Source organism: Pelodiscus sinensis, chromosome 2, assembly GCF_049634645.1.
Source record: "Pelodiscus sinensis isolate JC-2024 chromosome 2, ASM4963464v1, whole genome shotgun sequence".
NCBI lineage: Eukaryota > Metazoa > Chordata > Testudines > Trionychidae > Pelodiscus > Pelodiscus sinensis.
The window spans coordinates 168,890,206-168,911,760 of record NC_134712.1 but is presented as its reverse complement, the minus strand read 5'-3'; the positions used below and the strand labels follow the sequence as shown (position 1 = coordinate 168,911,760).

General features: G+C 39.6%; 1 protein-coding gene across 2 annotated transcripts in view; it reads right to left on the bottom strand.

Moving 5' to 3' along the window:
• ELMO1 (engulfment and cell motility 1) overlaps nucleotides 1-21,555 on the bottom strand; it is a 449,588-nt gene that overhangs the window by 191,847 nt on the left and 236,186 nt on the right. For both annotated transcript variants that reach the window (XM_075921743.1, XM_075921744.1), the window contains exon 15: nucleotides 16,087-16,195. In XM_075921743.1, the coding sequence (XP_075777858.1) occupies nucleotides 16,087-16,195 (109 nt within the window). The remainder of the gene's footprint in view (nucleotides 1-16,086; nucleotides 16,196-21,555) is intronic.

The window sequence follows — 21,555 nt, the reverse complement described above, 5'->3', positions numbered from 1 at the left end:
GTTACTTCCTTACAGTAACTGGAGTTGTATGATCCCTATCAGTATTCACCATCCATTCTCCTTTCCTTATGTGAGTCTCTCTGCCTGACTCACCTCTTAGGCCTTTGATTTGAAGAAGAAAAAAATGAAGGGCATGGTTATAAACCAATGTCCAGTGCTATTGAAAGAGTTTCTGGAGTGAATGCTTCTCTCACAGTAAATATCACTAGGGACCACACATCTTAAAGAGCTCCACTACTGATGCTCTCTCTAATCTTTTCGATACATGTTCAGATTTTTTCCAACTATGTGCCAAAAAACTTCATGGGCTCTCCCACACTCTGGCAAATCAGGGTCTGTGGGCAGGGGAACAGAGGAAGTCTCCTGGCTCCCCCTTCTACCTAAGGCCCCACCCCTTCCAGGGTGGCCCAGGCCCACTTCAGAAATTTGTGAAGTGGCCCCTCTTCAAAAATTATTGCCCAACTCTGGTTTAAATAGTTACTAAAACATTTGTGAGAACACCATATATAATGTAAACAATAAAAGCTATAAAGGATTACTTTTTACGGATGCCCAGTATGTTGTCTCCTTTGATACTGTTCATCATGAACTAAAATAAAACAAAAAGCCAGATGGCCCTGCTTTTATTTTACTGATCCAGAAGCACTGAAACTTAAAATGAACATGAGTATCTTTAAGATATGTAAAAGCCTGAGGGTCACTAGCTTTCTCCTGTCATAGCTAAAACTGATCTATTGATCCTTGAGAAGGGCAAGTGAAGTTTAATTGTTAGAAGCTAATTTTCTTAAGCTTTTCATTAGCAAGAATGTCTGAACAGAAATTAAAATGAAAGATGATACTTCAAAGTATACCGAACCATCAATATCCCAGAGTTTAAGTATCTGTCCTAATTGTTGTACCAGTCTCAGAACACAGCTACAGATTTTCAGATTACTCATCTATATTAGTTTTACTTTCAAAAGCAGAAAAGATTTATTGGCAAAGATTTATAACAATATTTGTATAGTTAAGTTTAATACTTCAGAACTAAATGATGCCACCAAAGGAAAAATAATTCGAAGAAAAAAATAAGATTTTGTTAAAAAAATTGAGACTTATCTTTCTGTCACTTCACATTTGTGTTGTATTATCTTTCTGAGAACTAGGAGTGTTTATTTTTCCCCAATAAAAGCAAATTCCAAACATACATGCATTATTATTTATTGGATTACAGTAACACCCGGAAACTAATAAATATTTAGGCACCATTCTTCCAGACACTTTAGAAAAATCAGAGTAAAAGATACCCTCTGCTCCTGAATAGCCTAAGAAGGACAGGCAAAGAGTGGGAGAAAAGTCAGATCATGATCTCCTTTGACTGGAGACTGAGGCACAGAGATTAAGAGCCAAATCCAATGGCCACTGAAATCAAGGAGTCTTTCCACCCATGTCAACGTGAATTAGATCAAGCTACAAATGACTGCACAAGGTCTTGAAGGGAGAATCTTTGGCAAGAATGGTATATAGTAGTATTGGCTCAAAAAGCACATGCACGTGTGTATAGACAAACCTGCATACATATGTGAACAGGTACACACCCACCCACCCACCCACGAGAAATATTGATGCAGAAACATTTTCACAGTGATCTGCTCAAGTAACAAGCAATACCACGTGTTTTCTTTGATCATGTCTAAATAGGTATTTCCCTATCTCCTCACAATCCATGCTTCAAGATTCAGTCTATTTCCATGACCAGTATTCTTTGTAGGTATGATAGTTCTTCTGCCTGGTTCAACTCATCTTATCCCCCCAACTCCTGGCTTAAAACTCACAAAGAAAAACAGCAGGCAGGTATATCTTCCAATTCAAATCTTAATACCTTCTCCCATTGGCTCCCTGAGCTACCTGAATTTAACCCTTTAGTCAATGAATGCTGGGATGTTCAGAAAAGTCCAGCACTCCCCTATCCATCACAACACTTAAAACCACCTTAATCAAATAAGGAGATTCCAACAGAGAAGCAAATGACATCATGGAACTGGTCACCCAAATACTCTGAGGGAACCTGCTTCAATACAGGAAAAAGACCCCTTTGACCACACAACCCTACTTGTCTCTTATCACCCCACACTGGAACCCATTCAAGGTATCATTAAACAATTCTGGCCCACTCTTGATGAGGACCAGATCGGGAAACAAAGTGTTCCTAAACTCCTTTTCTTACCTTCAGGTAACTCCCCAACTTCATCATCAGTCCCAAGTTCCCCACAGTCCAGGATACACCGACTTAAAGAGGCACTAGACTCTGATAACACAACAGATGCCTAAATGGCAGAGATCTCCAATGCTACAATGGTACTCCCCCCATAACATACCAGGCCCATCACAAAATGTGGTATCTCACATACAGTGCGCTAACTACCCCCAACTACAACAATGTGGGTGACATGAGACAATCAGTATGCTTTTGAATAAACTTGCACCAAAAATGATAAAAGACAAAAAACAGCACGTCACCTATGGGCAAATACTTTTCACAAAATGATCATTCTATATTTGATCCCTCATTCCCCATCCTCAAAGGAAACCTGCACAATACCTTCAAAAGACGAGCCTGAGAACTAAGTAATTATGCTAGACAGCAAAAATCTTGGACTAAGTAAAGACACTGGATTCAGGGTTCAGGGACAATAGTCCCTTTTCCAGAGTTCTATGCAAGCTCAAAAGCTTTGTCTCTTTCACCACCAGAAGCTGGTTTAGTAAAAGATATTATCTCACCCATGCTACCATATTAAAGGCTATTATTAATGCAATCACATCAGCCAAACCACTCCAGAGAACAAATCCCTCTATTAAGAGGCAGAATAGTTCCTACACAGGCATTAGAAGTGCAAGCTTTTCTGCAGCATCCTGCAAATTTGTCTGAAATTTCACTTGTGACAACCACCTCTAGCGATAAGCAGTAAACTCATATTTTATGTCCAGCAAGTCCTTCAGATTAATAATAAAGATGCCAGGTAGTCCCAGTTGTGCAGTTGGATTTCGTGATAGGGGAATCAGCACACACAGGACAGGATATTATTTTCAGGGCTTGTGAATGCTGAAGAATTTGCTGTGGAATCCATCCCTCAGTCCCACAACTATGCCCCTGAATCCAAATATAATTAATTATTCCACTGCTGACCACTTTAGCAGAAATATCTGCTGATGTAGTTAGCCCACAATTCCAATTGGGACTTTTGGCACCTGCTGAGATGTGGGAGACCAAATGTCTTCTACCAAGCTGTGTAAAAAGCTCTCTCATTGTTAACATAAAAGTCAACATAAAAGTCTCTGGAGTATCAAAAATAGCATTATAATAAACATAATGAAATCATTAAAACAACTCAGTGCTACTGAACTCAGGCTACGTCTACATTGAGGTGCTATTTCGGGATAGCGGAAGTACCCAGAAATAGCTATTCTGTGTCTTTAAAGCAGCCTGTTATTTCAAAATAGATTTCAAAAAATGAATGAGCTATTCTGGCATCCCTGTAACCCTCATTCCATGAGGGTTAAGGGACATTTCAGAATAGCACTTTATTTCGAAATCTGGCACTGTGTAGACAGCACCAAATTTCAAAATAAGTTATTTTGAGGTAAAGGGGCACTGTAGATGCCCCTGCAGTGTGTTGAGTATGACATTTAATTCATTACTAAGTTATATTTATTTTAAATGAAACTGCTTCAGGCCTTTAAATGTGCCATGCAAAAGGTTTGTCAAATCTAAAAATCTATTGTAAAATGTAATCTCAACTTTCTGCAGAATATATGGGGCCCTGACTATTTTTATTAATGCTTTATTCAGAAATTAATCATACAAGAGTGAGGAACAAAGGTCCAGAATGAATTGCAAGACAATTTTGCTTTGAAGCCCAATTTGCATAGCATTAATCTTTCAGGCAGCTGTGAGCAATGGGCAACACTTAAAATGTTCAAAGATTGGTTTGGTTAAACACTAAAAAGTTTGGCTGCATGTCTCAATTATCTGAATCACTTTAATCTCCAGAACTGCAGTAGTAATTTCACAGCCCTATATGCTACTTCAAGATTTTCATTGCTTCCTTGTTAAAGCAAGAAATATTGTTAGAAAAGCTATTCTTGCTGTACTTGCATTACTTCTTTTTCTATCCCCACAGGAACTGAGAAGAGCAGAGGTACACAAGAGATAAAATAATTCATCTGATGTTTAGAAAAGGTTCAGTTTGCAAGATGGGTGACATTTGGGGATCTTATTCCATTTAAACCTGTATCCATGGCAATAATCAGATTTCTTTTAGCTGAATCTTTCCATTTGTTGGACTATCTATGTAGACATTTATTTCATTATTTCTCCTGATCTACTTTTTAAATAAAAGATAAGAGGGTCCTAAACATCTATTCCAGGCACTTGTGATAATATTTAAAAATACAATAGTTATTATTTACCAACCCATCAGTTTCACCAATGGATTGATAGAAAATAACATTGACAAATATTTCCCTTTAACATTCCTCATGTCTCTATTTTTTCTAGAATCCAAAGAGAATAGATTCATAGATTTTTAATTCCAGAAGGGACCATCATTTAGTCTTACTCCTGTATAATACAGGCCTTAGAATTTCATGCAGTTATCCCAGCATGTGACCCCAATCAATTGTGGTTGACTAACCATATCTTCCAGGAACATCTCTAATCTTGATCTGAAGATAAGAAGAGATGGAGAAGCCACATCTTCTTTTGGTAATTTGTTCCAATGGTTAGTCAACTGCACTGTTACAACTGTGTGCATTTCTTCTAATTGAAAAATATCGGTCTCTAAACTTATGGTGAAAAGCACAACAGAACCAATTGCTGGATGTTAAAGAGACCTTTAGCAACTGGTATTTTCTTCCCAGGAAGGTTCTTGTAACCTGTAAACAAGTTCTCTCTCGATTGTTCTCTTTGAGAAACTAAACAGACTGACGCCAGTGTTTCCTGCATCCTTTGTAAAAATGTGGGTAACAGAACTGTGTGCAGTAGTTCAGTATCTGTCTCACCAATGCCAATATACAGAGGTAAAATCACCTCCCTATTCATCCTCACTACTCCACCTCTATTTATACAGCCAAGAATTGCAATAACCCTTTTCCCCAATGCCCACATTCACCAGCTCAAGAGCTCCTACATAACCCCCCTCCCAATCTGAGGAACTGGAACATGCCACATAGGTTTGCATACTCAGGTTTGGTCTGGCCCAAAAGTGGTCAGGCCATAGCACAGTTGCGCTCCAGAGTCCCGGAGGTATGAAATGGATGAACAGAATGAATGGAACATACAGAAGAAGTAGGATACTGAAGGGTTTAAGTAATTTACCAGGTTAGAGTAACTCAATTAAGAAATTCAATCTGACACAGGCATCTGCACTATTTTGCTGTCATCTTCCTTTATCTATGCAAGAAAATCGCCACCTTACTATCTTATATTTACTGGTCCACCTACAAATTTCACAGCCCTTGTGAAAATATAACAGAGGAGAGAACATAAGAACACTACAATTTTTTTTTTTTGGTCTCTTTCTGCAATATTTGTAGGGATTTACATTGATGGAAGAAAAGAGCATATAAAGTTACAAGCAAGAAAAAACTTTAAAATTTAGTTATAAAATTGTTGTTAAATTAGTGTTTGTGGTTTTGGGTCAGATCAAATGGATCATCGAGTCTCATATGCTGATTCCTGCAGTGGCCAATGCTTTATATATCAGAGAAAGACTTTACAGAAAAAAATAAAACCATAATGCAGATTGTTGATTGTGCTTGAAGTAAAAATTGCTTCCTGACCCTTGCAGCGATCAGCTTACTTCCTGAAGCATGAGATTTAATTATATTCATCTGAGCAGACTTAATTATGTAGAACTCTACATTTCCTAAACCCTCTACACATTGTATTTGACAAACTGACATTGGATCTCTAAGAATTTCTAAACTCTTTCAGTTCTGCAATGGAGAAATTGGTTAGGTTGTGTGACAACTGTAGAGAGAAAGCCTAAAGTCCGTGTATTAATAGTATCAATTCCACATAAAAGGGATATTAAAATTCTGACAGTCTGTACCTTTATGTTCACTTCTTTTACAGGTCTATGATAAATTTTGTACAAAGTATACCTCGTAAGGTGTCATTTGAAAATGTACAATTTTCTGAACATTATTCCCCCAGGTAAAATGCATGTGGCAACACTGAAAGTAAAGTTGTAGGATTCCTTTTGTAGGACAAAAAGTTAGCCAACACTTCAGGAAGGTGTTAGTAAAATCAAATGGAGCATCTATCCCCTGGTTAAGTGGCCATTCTTTGGCAGGAAGGAGGATGTGGGTGAAAATCTACATCTTGAGTAAGAAACAGTTGGGAGTTCCTATCCACAAAGACTTTCTGTCTCCTGAACTTCCGCTTGAGATGATTCTCAAAGAGGAGAAAGAACTATAAAAAGGAGAGTGGAGACTCCCTAAAAGATTCTTCCACTTTCTTTCTAGCCATGGTATTCATAACACTTGAATAATTAAAGTAACAGCTTTGGTCTGGAAGAGGGATCCTGACTGAAAGATTCAGCCAGTAAGACTGCTCAAACATGCAATAAGAGAGACCTTTGCTTTGAATTCATTCCAGCTTAAGTTAGGCATTAGTTGCAATTTTACTTTTATTTTCTTGTAACCAATTCTAACTTTTATGCCTCATTACTTATAATCATTTAAAATCTATATTTTGTAAGTAATAAACTTGTTGTAATGTTTTATTTAGACAGTTTGTTTGCTTTGACGTGTTTGGAAAGCTCCATTTGTAATAACAGGATTTGAAGATATTGTTTTGTATTAATAAAATGACAGACTTTATATGAGCTTGTATTGTCCCGGAGAGGGATGGGCAGTACAATATGTACTTTTTGGAGGAAAACTCTGGGACTGGGAATTTGTTGGTGTCACTCTGCAGGATAACACACAAGAGTCTGGCTGTAGCACTGTTGCATATACATGGAGGTAACATACATATTGGGAGCTTTATGCGAGGAGACAGCAAAACAGTGTAAAAGATAGCCCAGGCTGCAGAACTGAGGTCACGTTCATCAGTCCAGAATGTATCCTGGGTAATCTCACAATAATATACTGACACTTTAAGAAAACAACACCGTGTAAAATGATCAAGACTAATGCTAACGCATGACTGAATGAAATTCACTGCAATTAAATCAAAACAAACAAAAAAAACCACAGAAAAATCATACCAATGAAATAGTTTTATTTAACGCAAGCTCTAGGATGAAATACACTGTGAGTGATATAAAAACCTAGGTGGTTTGTAGTAAAATTCAAGTGCAAACCGTAACCATCACCCATCAAAACGATCAAAAGGCAACATGGAGTTCAACATCTGTCTTTCATTACAACACACTCATAAACTATTCTAAGCCTGGCATGATTTGCTAGAGAATAATGGGAAGGCATAGCATGTAGGCTTATAAATGGCATCCAAATGTAAATCTGGTACTCGTAATGAGAAAAGTCAACACAAAAGCTGCCTTCGTAACATTCACCACTGCAATCTTTAGTCTTCATTTGTACAAAGACTAATCTCTGAGCCTGGTGGGTTTTTTGTCAGTTTCAATGTGGCAGTTTCAGTTGAAATTTGACTTTAAAAACAGTGCAGTGTGGAAAACGAGCAAGAAGCATTGAAAACTATGAAGCAATTTTGTATACAAATAAATAATACTAGTAATAGCTAACAATGCAAGGGAAGGGGCCATAGTCTACTGCAGGGGGAGGCAAAATTTGGCTCACCAAACATTTCCCTCCAGCCTAGACCACTAAAATTCCCATGGCATACTGAGGCACTCAGGCACACTGCCTGTCTGCCAGCCGTCACTCCTGGAAGTGGTCGTCTGCCACTAGCAAGCATGTCTCCATGCAAACTTTTAGGGGTGGGGAGTAAACGCCGATGCCAAGATATCTTTTTGATATGTGGCGACCACATTTGCATGCAGCATTCAAGATGCGGGCGTACCATGGATTTATATAAGGGAATAAGATATTCTCTGTCTTATTTACTATCCCTTTTTAAAAGATTCCTAACAATCTGAAACTCTCTCAGTACCGACCCAATTCAACATATTCATACATAGTGCTTTTTCTGGGGGGGGGAGGGGGGTGCCAGAATGTGCGGCGTAAGTGCTCCCAGGACTGGCAGGGGGCTGTGCCAGGGGAAAGCAACATGGCATGAGTGCTCCCAAAAAAAGGTGCTGGCACACCATACTGGTGCGTACTGTCACAAAAATAGCACTGTTCATACATAATCTAGAGAGAGGAGTAAACAGTGAGGTGGCAAAATTTGCAGAGGATACCGATCTGATCAAGATAAGTCCAAAACAGACTATGAAGAGCTTCAAAAGGACCTCACAAAACTAGGTGACTGGGCAACAAAATGTCAAATGAATTTTAATATTGATAAATGCAAAGTAATGCATATTGGAAAATTTAATCTCAACTATACATATAAAATAATGGGGATTAATTTAGCTATTACCACTCAAGAGGGAGCTCTTGGAGTCATTGTGATACCTCTCTGAAAACATACACTCAATGTGCTGTGGCAGTCAATAAAGCAAACAGAATGTTAGGCATCATTAAAAAAGGGTTAGAGAATAAGACAGGGTATGTCTACACTACCCCGCTAGTTCAAACTAGCGGGGTAATGTAGGCATACCGCACTTGCAAATGAAGCCCGGGATTTGAATTTCCCGGGCTTCATTTGCATAAGCGGGGCTCCGCCATTTTTAAATCCCCGCTCGTTCGAACCCCATGCAGCTCGAACCATGAGGAGTAACGGTAGTTCGAACTAGGAAACCTAGTTCGAACTACCTAGTTCGTGCCCCGTGTAGCCGCGCTGCACAGGGTTCGAATGGGGATTTAAAAATGGCGGAGCCCCGCTTATGCAAATGAAGCACGGGAAATTCAAATCCCGGGCTTCATTTGCAAGTGCGGTATGCCTATATTACCCTCCTAGTTCGAACTAGCGGGGTAGTGTAGACATACCCACAGACAATATCTTATTGCCTGTATATAAATCCATGGTATGCCCATATCTTAAATATTGTGTACAGATGTGGTCACCTCATCTAAAAAAAGATATATTGGCACTGGAAAAGGTTTAAAAAAGGGCAACACAAATTATTAGAGAACGGGTGCCATATGAGGAGAGATTAATAAAACTGGGACTTCTCAGCTTAGAAAAGAGGAGACTGGGGTGGATATGATTGAGGTCTATAAAATCATTACTAGTATAGACGAAACTTATTTACTTGTTCCCATATCATAAGAACTAGGGGTCGTCAAGGGTGCATCAACACTGCACCGTTATTTCGATAAACAGAGTTATTTCAAAATAACAATGTGAGCGACTGCACAGCCATTCCATTATTTTGAAATAATTTCAAAATAACGGATAGCTTATTCCGAAATCTGTAAACCTCATTCTATGAGGAATAATGTCTTTTCCAAAATAGCTATTTCAAAATAAGGCACGTGTAGATGCTCCACTGCTTCTATTTCGAAATAGCCCCTCACCAGGGCCATTCTAAGTTATTCCTCCCCAATGCCTCCAGGGGCTCTAAATCGAGATAGCATGCCTACATTAGGGAAACCTGCCTCTGACTAATTTTGAGGCTTCCCTGCAGAGTAGACATGCTATTTTGGAATAACTATTCTGGAATAGCTTATTTCGAAGTAAGTGTGCAGTGTAGATGTACCCCAAATGACATTAATAGGTAGAAGATTTAAAACCAACAAAATAAAATGTTTCTTCACACAACACGTAGTCAACCTGTGGAACTCCTTGCCAGAGGATGTTGTAAAGAGCAGGACTTTAAGAGGAGTCAAAAAAGAACTAGGTAAATTCATGGAGTACAGGTCTATCAGTGGCTATTAGACAAGACAGGTAGGAATGGTGTCTCTAGCCTCTATCAAAAGTTGGGAATGGGCAACAGGGGATGAATCCTCACAGCTCCCATTGGCCGATTTCTGCCAACGGGATCTGCAGAGCAGTACTTGTGGGTACAGGCAGTGGATGGAAACCTGCTGCCTCCTTATTCCCAGGAGGATTGCAGATATGTGTTTGCCAGCAGCAGCCAACCACTTTGAGTGGTGTGGGGGCACTGTAGAAGGTAGGCAGCCTGCCTGCCTGAGTGCCCCATTGTACCACTGACTGGGAGGTGTCTATAGTAAATACCTCCTGGCCAGGGCCAGAGCCTGAACCTTGCACTCCCTTCCACACTGCAACTTCCTGCCCCCATGTCAGAACCCCCTCCTGGACCCAAACTCCCTCTCAGATCCCACATCCCCTCCTACACCTGACCACTTACCAAAATTCTTGGTGTGGCCCACCTTGATCTAGTGGTCTAAACACACAACATGGCAAACAAAGAACTGCTCAGTTTTCATCCCAACTCTGACATCAGTTTCCTCTGTGGCCATTATTAACCTGACTCCTTTAGTCAAATTAGGGATACCACCAATTACTTGCTAAAATTGGGTATTGTGTGGCAGCACGCAGGGCCAGCTGTGCCTTCAACTAGGAGTCAGAAGGACATGCTTGTGGCTTCCAGGAACTGCCTGAGGTAATCATCACCAGAACCCTGCTGCACCTGGAACCACCACCCTATGCCCCAACTCCCTGCCCCATTCCTGAGCTCAATTCTTCACCCACATTTCCTCCCAGGGCCCACACCCCAATCATCTGGCACAGTCCTGAGCTCTCTCTCACACACCTAACTCCTCGGCCTCAGCTCGGAGCCCCCTCCAATCCCAACTCCTCATCCTTGAACCCACACCAGCACCACCACCCCTCACACCCCAATCTTGTCCCAATGACTGAACAAGGGTGGGAGAGAATGAGTGATGGAGGGAGGGGGAATGGAGACCGCAGGGGCGGTGTTTCAGAGAATGGGTTGGACTGGGGTGGGGAAAGGGTGTTCAGTTTTTGGCAATCAGAAAGTTGGTAACCCTACACATGATACCAAGAGACAGAGCTTTAACAAAGTACAAAACTTCCTTACAGAGGTAATCAAAGTTACTGCAGGCCTTATCAGATTCATGTCCAACTGCAAAACCTCTCTCTTACCCTAAAGTTTCTCACAATAGCTACAATATAAGACTAATGTTGAATGTGTTCCTCCATCACAGCCCCAATCCAGGAAATTATCCCGATTCAGGAACCATTGAGGCCAATGGGTAAAGTTGCAAGATGGTTTCAACAAAAGTACCGGACACACCTGACATTACATCACAATCTACATTACATCTTATTTAGAAAATACTGGACAATTATATTTTCTGAATTTGTTTCCCCGAACAGTAAGCTCAAATACTGGACTGTCTGGTTCAAAACTGGACACCTGGCCACCCTACCAATGGGTAAAAGGGACAGACCCTGTTCTAGTTCTGTTTAACATTAATATTTCCTAATATTTCAGCTGCCCTGTTTTGGAAGCCTGGTTTAGGAATGCACTCAACATACGCAGAATTTTAAGCATGTGCTTATGCTTCGTTGACTTGGGATTTGGCTTTAAGCTTATCCTTAAGTGCTTTACCTAACTGGAGCCTGATTACCCAAGTTGAGAATGAGGTCAAATAAAAATTCAGATACATGAATCTGGAGAACTGCAAAAGCCAGACACAATATATGTGCTTAGTCTACCCCTCAACACTTTCCTTGGATGAGTGGGATGCTTTACAAAAACCCATAGGAAATTCAGGATTTATCTTTTTATCATCTCATGGTATTTAATATAGCTGAGCAAACAGAAAATAATGAGAGTCAAATGCTTCTAGACTGTCCATTATTTATGAAGAAAGATTTATCAGTTTCACACTTTAAAGAAAGTTTCTACCATTAAATATTTCAGGAGCAGAAAGTAATTTTTTGTGCCGTTTAAATTATACACTTTAGAAACTGTAAAAAATATCCTGCAGTCCAATACAATAATGGCTAGCTATGAATTTCTAAAGGAGAAACCGATGCAGCCTGAAAGCACATTTGGAAACACAAAGCATTATACCTGTGAGACACCCTTGACTTAGAATGTAACGGCTCATTTTAAGACTCCAGATCAGCAACACAGCCTTTATTTTCAATTGAAAAGGAAAGTTTCCATACATGTGCTCCTAAATGTCAGTTCTAGTTTGCACTTCTCAGTATAATAAAAAGTGGTACTTGTTTGCTGACCACAAAGGATCTAACATATACAACAACATATATTGTTTTAGAAGAGTTTTTTATCCTCATATATGTTATAAGACACCATTTTATTTCATTATGGCCTTGTAAATGACCTTATAGTTGCAATTCTACATAAACAACCATATTAAAATCATTAAGTTTGCACAATTAGATACTCAAGAGTGAATAACTATCACAGCACATTCAACTTTACTCATGTGCATTTATTATGAGGCAGTATATAACTACATAATAGGCCAGATCCACAGTTGGTGTACATAAGTGTAGCTTCATTCAGGCAATTATCTACCAACTGAAGAACCAAGCCAATGCTTTTTAATGAATCCTGACTTTTATGAACCTTGGCTACACAATGTACACGCTTACAGACAAACTCTGTGCCAAATACTCTGCGTCTGGAGAATAGCATTCAACAGGCTGTAAAACTTGATCAAAGCAAAATCCAATTTTACTGGGATGCTAAAAAGCATTTGCCCATCAGCAAATCTATCTCTAGGTAAGCATACACTTATGCTGAATAGTGACAAAAAGCATATTTCCTCACCTTAAGCTTCATTAGTTTGCCTAATATCAAACTATTTAAAAACACATGGAAGAGCACTCAATCTCACCCAGGGCTCTTCAAACACCTGACATTGAAAAATTGTACCAAAAGATTAAAGTGTCCAGAAGTTACAATTCCCTGGAATGACCAGTACCATACAAGATAATGGCCATTCCAATTAGAAGCCAACTCACTGCTGCCAACCAAGACTCTCTTAATCTTTGCTTCCCTGCCCCAAACATTCTATTCCTGATATCTCTTATTGTCCACTTTTCCCAGGTTTGGACCTCTCAGTGCTCCCTTTTCCTGCTTTCCCAGATTCCTTCCTCCAAAACCCTATACCAAATATGTATTAGGTTTAAAAAAAAAACCAAAATTCTTTATGTATTCATTTTTATTAACACATATTTTAACTGAATAGAAACAAGCCAACCAATCTCACAATCTTTCTATTGTACTACACCTCTTCAAACAGGGTGCCAAAACATTGATGTGGAATGGGTGATATATCACTGTTTGAAGGTGCTATAGTAGTACTAATGGATACTGATGTTATTGTGCACTGGAAAACACCTAAGTATGGAGAAACCAGGATATCAATCATAGAAAAAAGATCAAAGCTTCTTATTCTCCTCAGCCAAAATTTACCAGCAAAGACTTCACACAAGCCAGCAGTTGCACATATGAAACTCTGCAGTCTTACAGTCTAGCCAGTGGCAGTAAGATAATTTGGGGGGAAATACCCAGGACAGTATATCCAACTACAGGTTGAACCTCTCTAGTCCAGCACTTTCCAGTCTGGCAACATCTGTGGTCCAGCATGATGTTAGTTAGCCAGATGTCCACTTATCATGGAGGTGACCAAGTTTTCCACGGTCCCATAAAGTTTATTTACAGTCACCAGTCCTGGCTCTCAGTGTTCTTTGCTGCTATTTAGCTCTAATTCACCCCTACATGTATTCTAAGAGCCCAGTACGCAGTGGACATGTTGGTAATGCTGCTAGACAATATTGACCTTCTGTGGTTTGGCAAATTCTCTGAGTCAGCAGTAGTCAGATTCCAAAAATGTCGGATTAGAGGTTCAAGCTGTACAATTGTGGTGTCTCTTCAGTCCTATTACAGTACAGGCAGTCCCCGGGTTACATGGATCCGACTTACATCGGATCCCTACTTACAAACGGGGTGAGGCAACCCCGCACTAGCTGCTTCCCCCCAGCAGACTAGGGAGACGCGAAGCTAGTGCCCCTCCCCCCCCCCCAGCAAACCAGGGAGATGCGGAGCGGCTTTTCTCAGCAGACACCTCAGCTTGAGAATAAAGGACTGAGGGAAGTGAGGAGTGGGAGAATAAAACTGAGCTCTGGAGAAATGTTTGGCTAGAGTTTCCCCTACAATATGTACCAATTCCGACTTACATACAAATTCAACTTCTGAACAAACCTACAGTCCCTATCTTGTAAGTAACCCGGGGACTGCCTGTACTTCTATAACAGTCTCTGGTCTGTACTGTTCATTTTCTTATACCTTTCAATGGGGGCTTTTTTATGCTGGAATTCAAATATGATACTATGTTATTATCTTGAATGCATCAGAGTCTGAGCAGCTATTTTGAATGCTTTAAGCACAAGGCTATTCTCTGCACAGGGAAGAATTTTGCCTTTGGTGTGCTGTTCTCTTGGCATGCTGCACTTAAAAGCACTAGATGAAGTATCAGCCAAATCAGACTTTCTAAATTGAATTTCCGATTTATGTTGCAGAGCCTGTGGGAATAAGAACCAGAGTAACTCTTACAACTATTAGTGCTCTCTTTTCTGATTTCCTCAGATTTGTTGCAGTCTGCTGCAGTGGGCTTGGGGGCAACAGGAAAGGAAAAATCTTGATTAGCATAGAGAATGTAAGAAAATAACGTGTGCAGTATAAATTAAATAGCACAGCTATGCTGCCAACGTGGGCTTATGGAAACAAAACTTGTGGCAATGTTTGTCGGCAAAGACAGTAACGATAATAATACTGATTTGTAACTGAAATGATACATAATACACTGAGTCTTACGTTGCTACTCTATACTAGCTAAGAAATGATTTTCTGGGATTTTTTAATATATTATTTTTCTTTATAGAGATATAGTACTCAAAACTAATTGTAAACTGCTTGAAATCATACCATTAACTTTATATTATAATTTTGTTATTCTACAGCTCACAGTTACAGTACATGATAACTCTAATAGCTGACATTTATGTAGAGTTTAAATACTGTAATGTATTTACAACCTATGGGTTTACTTGCAGGACTGGATTTCTAACTTATGAGCCCCTAAATGCGGCATCTTCAGCCCCTTCCCCACAGCATACAACGTGTTTTTCATAAAAAATAAAACTTTTAACCCATTTTTAACGTTTAGGTACCCCTAGAATGCCAGCGTGCCTAGGCACATGCCTATTGTGCATACTTGAAATCTGGCCCTGTTTGCTAGTGCAAATGTACATGTGCAGCCTCATTAAATCAGTGGGATTGCTACGTGAGAAAACATTCAGCAAGCTAAGTATGGGCTGAAATATCAAATATTTTATCTGGGGACCTGGAACATCACACCCAAAATGTAACTCTCTCTGGATAACAACTGACAACGATCAAGCAGCACATAGCAATCTTGCACAATGTATAACAGCATGTCAAGAATACAGTATTGTATTCAACAGAAGAGAAAATGTAAATAAAAAAATAGAATTACCCAATTTTTCTAGGACACTGGAGTTACCACCATAATTGGGCAAAAGTCAGATGATCTTGCAGTGACCACAAGAAGCCAGGACTTAGGTATTATCTCTTAACCAAAAGAGACAAGTTGCTTAGTGTTCTGGAAGTATCCTGCTGGGGAACTGGCCCAGTATGGACTCTGAGGGAAGTATTCATAACACCCACATATAGCTAGTATAATAACCCTGATGCACTAACAGGCTTCCTAAGTGTCTGAAAGGATTTACAGTAGGGATGCCCATTTCCCTTATTATATGCACATGTGGTAATGCACACAATTTGCCAAAAAAACATTGGAATTAATACAGCAAGTTGCAATTGGTACAATACTCAATTATTAAGCATATGCAAAACAGGATCACAATGGCATGTGCTTCTAATGAAATGAACTAATGTATCATTTAATCCATTGCTGGGGATCCATATATCACCCCCAGAAAAAAAAGTTTTGGAAAACAATGCCAAGAATCACACAGATCTGCATCTTAAGCTTAAAAGTTTGTTTAAATAAACAGGCTAGACTTACGTAGTTCTCCTACTTTCATGATTTCACACAGCATCTTTGTCAGCTCAATGCTACTGCGGCCAAAGGGACATTCATGCTTGTCTTCCCGGCTGCTGTTTTCCAAGACAATCTGAAGTGGAAACCAAAATGGAAGTTCATTTATGTGAACAACATGTGTGTTTGAAGAAATGTTCTCCGTGCTCGGCATATCGGTGACCACATGATTGCCTTAGTTCTTTAAAAGTCGTCTCAGTCTCAAATTAGGGTTTTGGCCCCAGATATTAAAATAAATATTAAGATTAATTTACGATAATCTGTTGAAAAAGAGGAGGATATGTTCCTATTCATTTTACTGACTCCCAGCGAACAACCACCAATAGTGTCTCATGTTCAAACATGACCATTTTTGAAGCACTGTCATTCCAATAGAACATTGCTGCTCTGATTCCAACTCTGAATGCAGAAATTAGAATGGAAACCAGCAGCAAAGAAGATCATTTTTAATTTAATTTTGTGTGTGCTGTGAAAAAGGAAATTCAATTTTTTAAAATAATGTAGAACAATTAAAAATAAGAACGAAGATTGATGAACCCAGAACTCAAGCAAAAAGATCTATACCCATAAAGCCTATTTAAGTCATATTAAAATAACAAGGTATGAAGATTTCATTGTACTTATAGTGCAGGTTTATGCATGAAAAAGATTTCAGTAAATTATTCACAGAATCATAGAATTCTAGAACTGAAAGGGATCTTGAGAGGTCATCAAGTCTGGTCCCCTGCCCTCGCAGCAGGACCAAATGCCATCAGATCGTCCCTGATAGATGTCCATCTAATCTGCTCTTCAATATCTCCAATTATCTATATTCTACAACCTCCCAAGGCAATTTATTCCAGTGTTTAACCACCCTGGCAGTTAGGAAGTTTTTCCAAATGTCCAACCTAAACCTCCCTTACTGCAATTTAAGACCAATGCTTGTTGTCCTATCATCAGAGGCCAAGGAGAACAATGTTTCTCCCTTCTCCTTGTAACACCCTTTTGGATATTTGAAAACAGCTATAATGTCCCCACTCAGTCTTCTCTTTCGCAAACTAAACAAATCCAATTCTATCAGTCTTCCCTCGTAGCTCATATTTTCTAGACCTTTAATAATTTTTGTTCTCTTCTCAGGACCCTCTCCAGTTTCTTCACATCTATCTTGAAATGTGATGCCCAGAACTGGACACAATGCTTCAACTGAGGCCTAATCAGTGCAGAGTAGAGTGGAAGAATTACTCTTACTCACAACACTCCTGTTCAGGAACAGTTCACTATAAAGGCTACAAATGAAACACACCCAAGGGCAACAAGTCTTTTGAATATGGAACACGGCTTCTTTTTTTTTTAATTAATGTTATACTTTGTGAAGTGATGTAACTCTTATTTTAGACAAAGCCCGAGCATTACATATGGCCTAAAAATGTCATTATGCAAAGATGAGACTATTATTTATGACAATACTACAGCCTGAACCTTTCTAGTTTGGCACCCTGGGGACCTGACCAGTGCCAAACCAGAGAATTTGCTGGAAATAAATATTGTCTAGCAGCATTACCAACACTTCCACTGCATACTGGGTTTTTAGAAGATATTTAGGGATAAATTAGAGCTAAATAACTGCACAGAATACTGAGAGCCAGGATTGGTCGCTGTAAACAAACTTTACAGGACCTTGGGAAACTTAGCCACACCCATGATAAGTGGACATCCAACTAACTAAAATCACGGCAGACCACGGATGTTGCCGGACCAGAGAGTGCCAGACTAGAGAGGTTCAATCTGTACAAATTTTGCATAAACTGGAAGTGACTTCTTTCTCAGTTTGACTGCAAAGAAATAGGATCAAATAGAATCTCAAAACAAAAGAAAACAAAAATTAATTCCTAACAACTTTCCACCATGAACTGAGGTTGTGATAACAAACTCTTGACCTGCTTTTTAGAAAGAAATATACACATGCCCTAACAACTACTGCATGGCCAGATGGAATATATACAGCAAAGCAGATTTTTTCCTAAGTACCATAGTACCTCAGATGCTCTTTCAATTTACTTGAGAAACAAATGTTCAGACACCACTCTCTACTCTGTAGGATTTCTTTCTCTCAACTCTCTTCCCCACCATATCCTTGCCTTTGAATTGTTTTTTAAATGACATAGGAAAATTCAAAATGGCTTAATCCCATAGCTGTGAGGCAAACCAAATCTATGGTTTTAAAGAGACTTAAAGGCAGAAGCTTAGGACCAAATAACAAACCTGACATGATCTTTTTTTTTTCGGTAATGGCACAACTGGGAATTTTGAGATGTAGGGCCAAGAATGGGGACAGTATCGACTCTTGTCAGAACAGTTAATTAAAAATAAATCTTAGACATATTCTTTATTTGTACATTTTAAAAAATCATTGTGAAGCAATTACGGTACATGACCAAAGAAAGTGAGGGGAAAATGGAGTCTGAACAATCCTCCAAGGTATCAACAGACTCAGCCTTTGTCAGACAAGTGGTGGGAGACCATTCAACATTCCAGGGGTAAAATCTTGGCCCCAAAGTTAATAGTAAAAGTCCTGTTGACCTGAATGGAACCCAGATTTCATCTTACTAGAGATGTGTGTGTCTATCTGTGAGTCCAGCTGTCTGTCTGTCTGCAAGTCTGTTTAAGAACTCCCCCTAAAAAGGTAAGAGCTAGGACCACCAAATTCAATATGCAGCTTCCTCTTATCCTAACTCAAAGCAAGGCCAGGATTTGGTGGTGCCAATGCATTGGGATGTGTCTAGAATTCAATTATTTTCCATAACATGGAAAGGGAGGGGGCTGAGCGCAGAGATGCTATACTCACAGTTACCACTGGAGGAGTGCTATACTGCAGAGTGACCACTGGGGCAGCTGCGCCACCGAGAGAGTGATCAACTAGGGATGGGGCTTGACATCTTGCCTATTATTGGTCCAGGTAAGTGGCTCCCTGACCACAAATACCTCCCCCCTCCCAGCTCCACCTCCATGCCCCTCCTTTCCCAGGAACAATGCAGCCCCGGTCCCCACTGCAGGAACCACAGCCCTCCCCATCCCCAAGCACTGGGCCACCCAGTGTGGCCGCAGCCAGCCAGCCTGCACTGCCTCCCCCCCATGCCAAGGAATGCCAGTGGGAGGCCTGTGTGGCCCTCTTCCCCCCCCCCCCCCCCCCCCCGGTCCTGGGTTAGGCACATTCTTACAGTCCTGGCCCCACCTACTGCCCTGGGAAGTGCCTGTAGGAGGCATGCACCTCCACTGCAAGGCCTGAACCAGGCAACACTTCTAATCTTGTAGTCTTCTAATCTTATCTATTTCTATAAGCGCCAATCACCTTGTCCTATAGAAAAAAATCGTATAGAATGTAACAGAAAATATTTTATATGTTGAGTTAAAAACAAAAAGAACACACAAATACTACACAAAATAGAGAATAACAACTCCTGCCATAGAAATCTATATGATCGCTGAAAACAACTCAACCCACACCTACAGAAAATATTTCATTCTGTAGCTTCTTACAATAATTTCCATAGAATTCTAATGGTTGTATCCCTATTAAATCCTACAGGACTGTTACACAAATGTAGATTGGTTAAAGAATCACCAGTATGTCCTGCCACCTTCCTCCAGATATTTAGTCTCTTAGCTGATGGTGTGTAAGAAGAAACGCAGCCATTCTCTTGACCTTTAAGTAGTTCAGTGCTCTCCAGGAGTTCTTTTTTCTGCTAGAAGTTTAGAATTAAACCATACCTAATTAGTCAATGCCGTACCTGGATAACAGCTGCGCCAAATCAAAGAAATGCCTATATAATTTTTGTTTTACATTCCTGCAGTCACCCTTTAGGAACATGTGAACATCTCCACTGTGCATTCTGGAATAGATATCTTTCTTTTAGAGCCCTTCTCATAGGAAAAAAGTGATCTGTTCCCAGACCCAAATGCTGGGGATTGGACAGAAAATGCATTGTTTCACCTCTCATTATTGAAATCCCTTTCTCTCTCTCTCACACACACACACTCTCTCTCTCTTTTTCTCTCACACACTCTTTCTCTCACACACTCTCTCACTCACACACACATACACACACACACAATAAAACAGAAAATCTACATATGGGAGCAGAGGGCTTTTCTGACACAGATTTCGATACAGCTAAAGAAAGGAGGTAATAAAATCAATGCAGAAACCAAATGAAAGCAGAGGGGGGAAACGGCAATATCTTAGCAATATCACTGCTCCTGGCAAATGCATTTTGTTGAATTTTGCATTAACCCAATGTGTTAACATTTCATGAGTCCATAAATATTTAATGGTAACACTATCTTTGTATAATGTTAAGGCAGAATTACTGCACTCAATAAGAATGGCTGAGAAACAGTTGAGGCACTGTGTACTATGATATGCCGAATTAAATGGCAATTTGAGTATTCAGTGTGTAAAGCAGCTTCAGAATGCTCTTCTTCCTCCTTCCATTGAAGAATTAATCTTTTTACATTTTCTGTGCAGAACAAAGATGACATGACACATAGCAAGTAAGGAAGATGGAAGATGCAATTAAATATGTGGATGTAAATTCTACAGATACTGATACTGATCTTTAATAAGCCACAATGACTGTAAAAAAAACAGCTCTTATAAACAACCCAGGAGAAATAATTCCTAATTTTGGCAATAGATTTAAAACATTCATTAGTAGATCTGTGAAACACTTTTCATAACTCAGGAATTCTATATCCTCATGCAAATTAAAACATTAATAAAACACAGCAGACAAAGGCAGTATCTTTGCTTCCCTGAGCTCACTGATTGTGAAAGGGACAGAAATAGTCAGAGGACAAACAGGTTTCTTTAGCAAGTTGCTCAAAAACACGAGCAAGAGAAAAAAAAACACATCTAGAAAATAAAATACAGGTCTAGAACAAAAATATTCATGCACCTTTGTATTAGATTTTTATAACTTAGCTTGATGAATGATTCTATTCATTTATTTATTCCTGTAAGAAAAACTAATAGCCAAGTTGCTGCCAAACTCACATAGCACTTCTTCAAATGAGAATCCACAGTTAAGATGCAACTCCTCTTGGTCTAATCCCAACCTTGAACTACCTAGCTGCTCTTTTTTTTTCTGGTGTGGTACTACCTCCCTCAGCTGTTTTTTTAAAATGTTTTTTATGTTTATTATTTGCCTTTCACCTAGAGGCCCCAATCAGGGATTTGGTCCTCTACCATTGTAAGTGCTGCAAACACATTTAATGAAACAATCCTTATTCCAAATTGTGGGAGTGCTGCATATTGCTCATCCAGTTCTTGCCTTCATTTCCTTCTATTGTCAGCCACCTCAAAGATCCATCAAAGAAACTGAGAGGCGTGCAACTGTATTTTTTCCTCCGAAGTGCATGCCAGTTTATTTGGGGAAACTGTACCATTCTGATAACGCA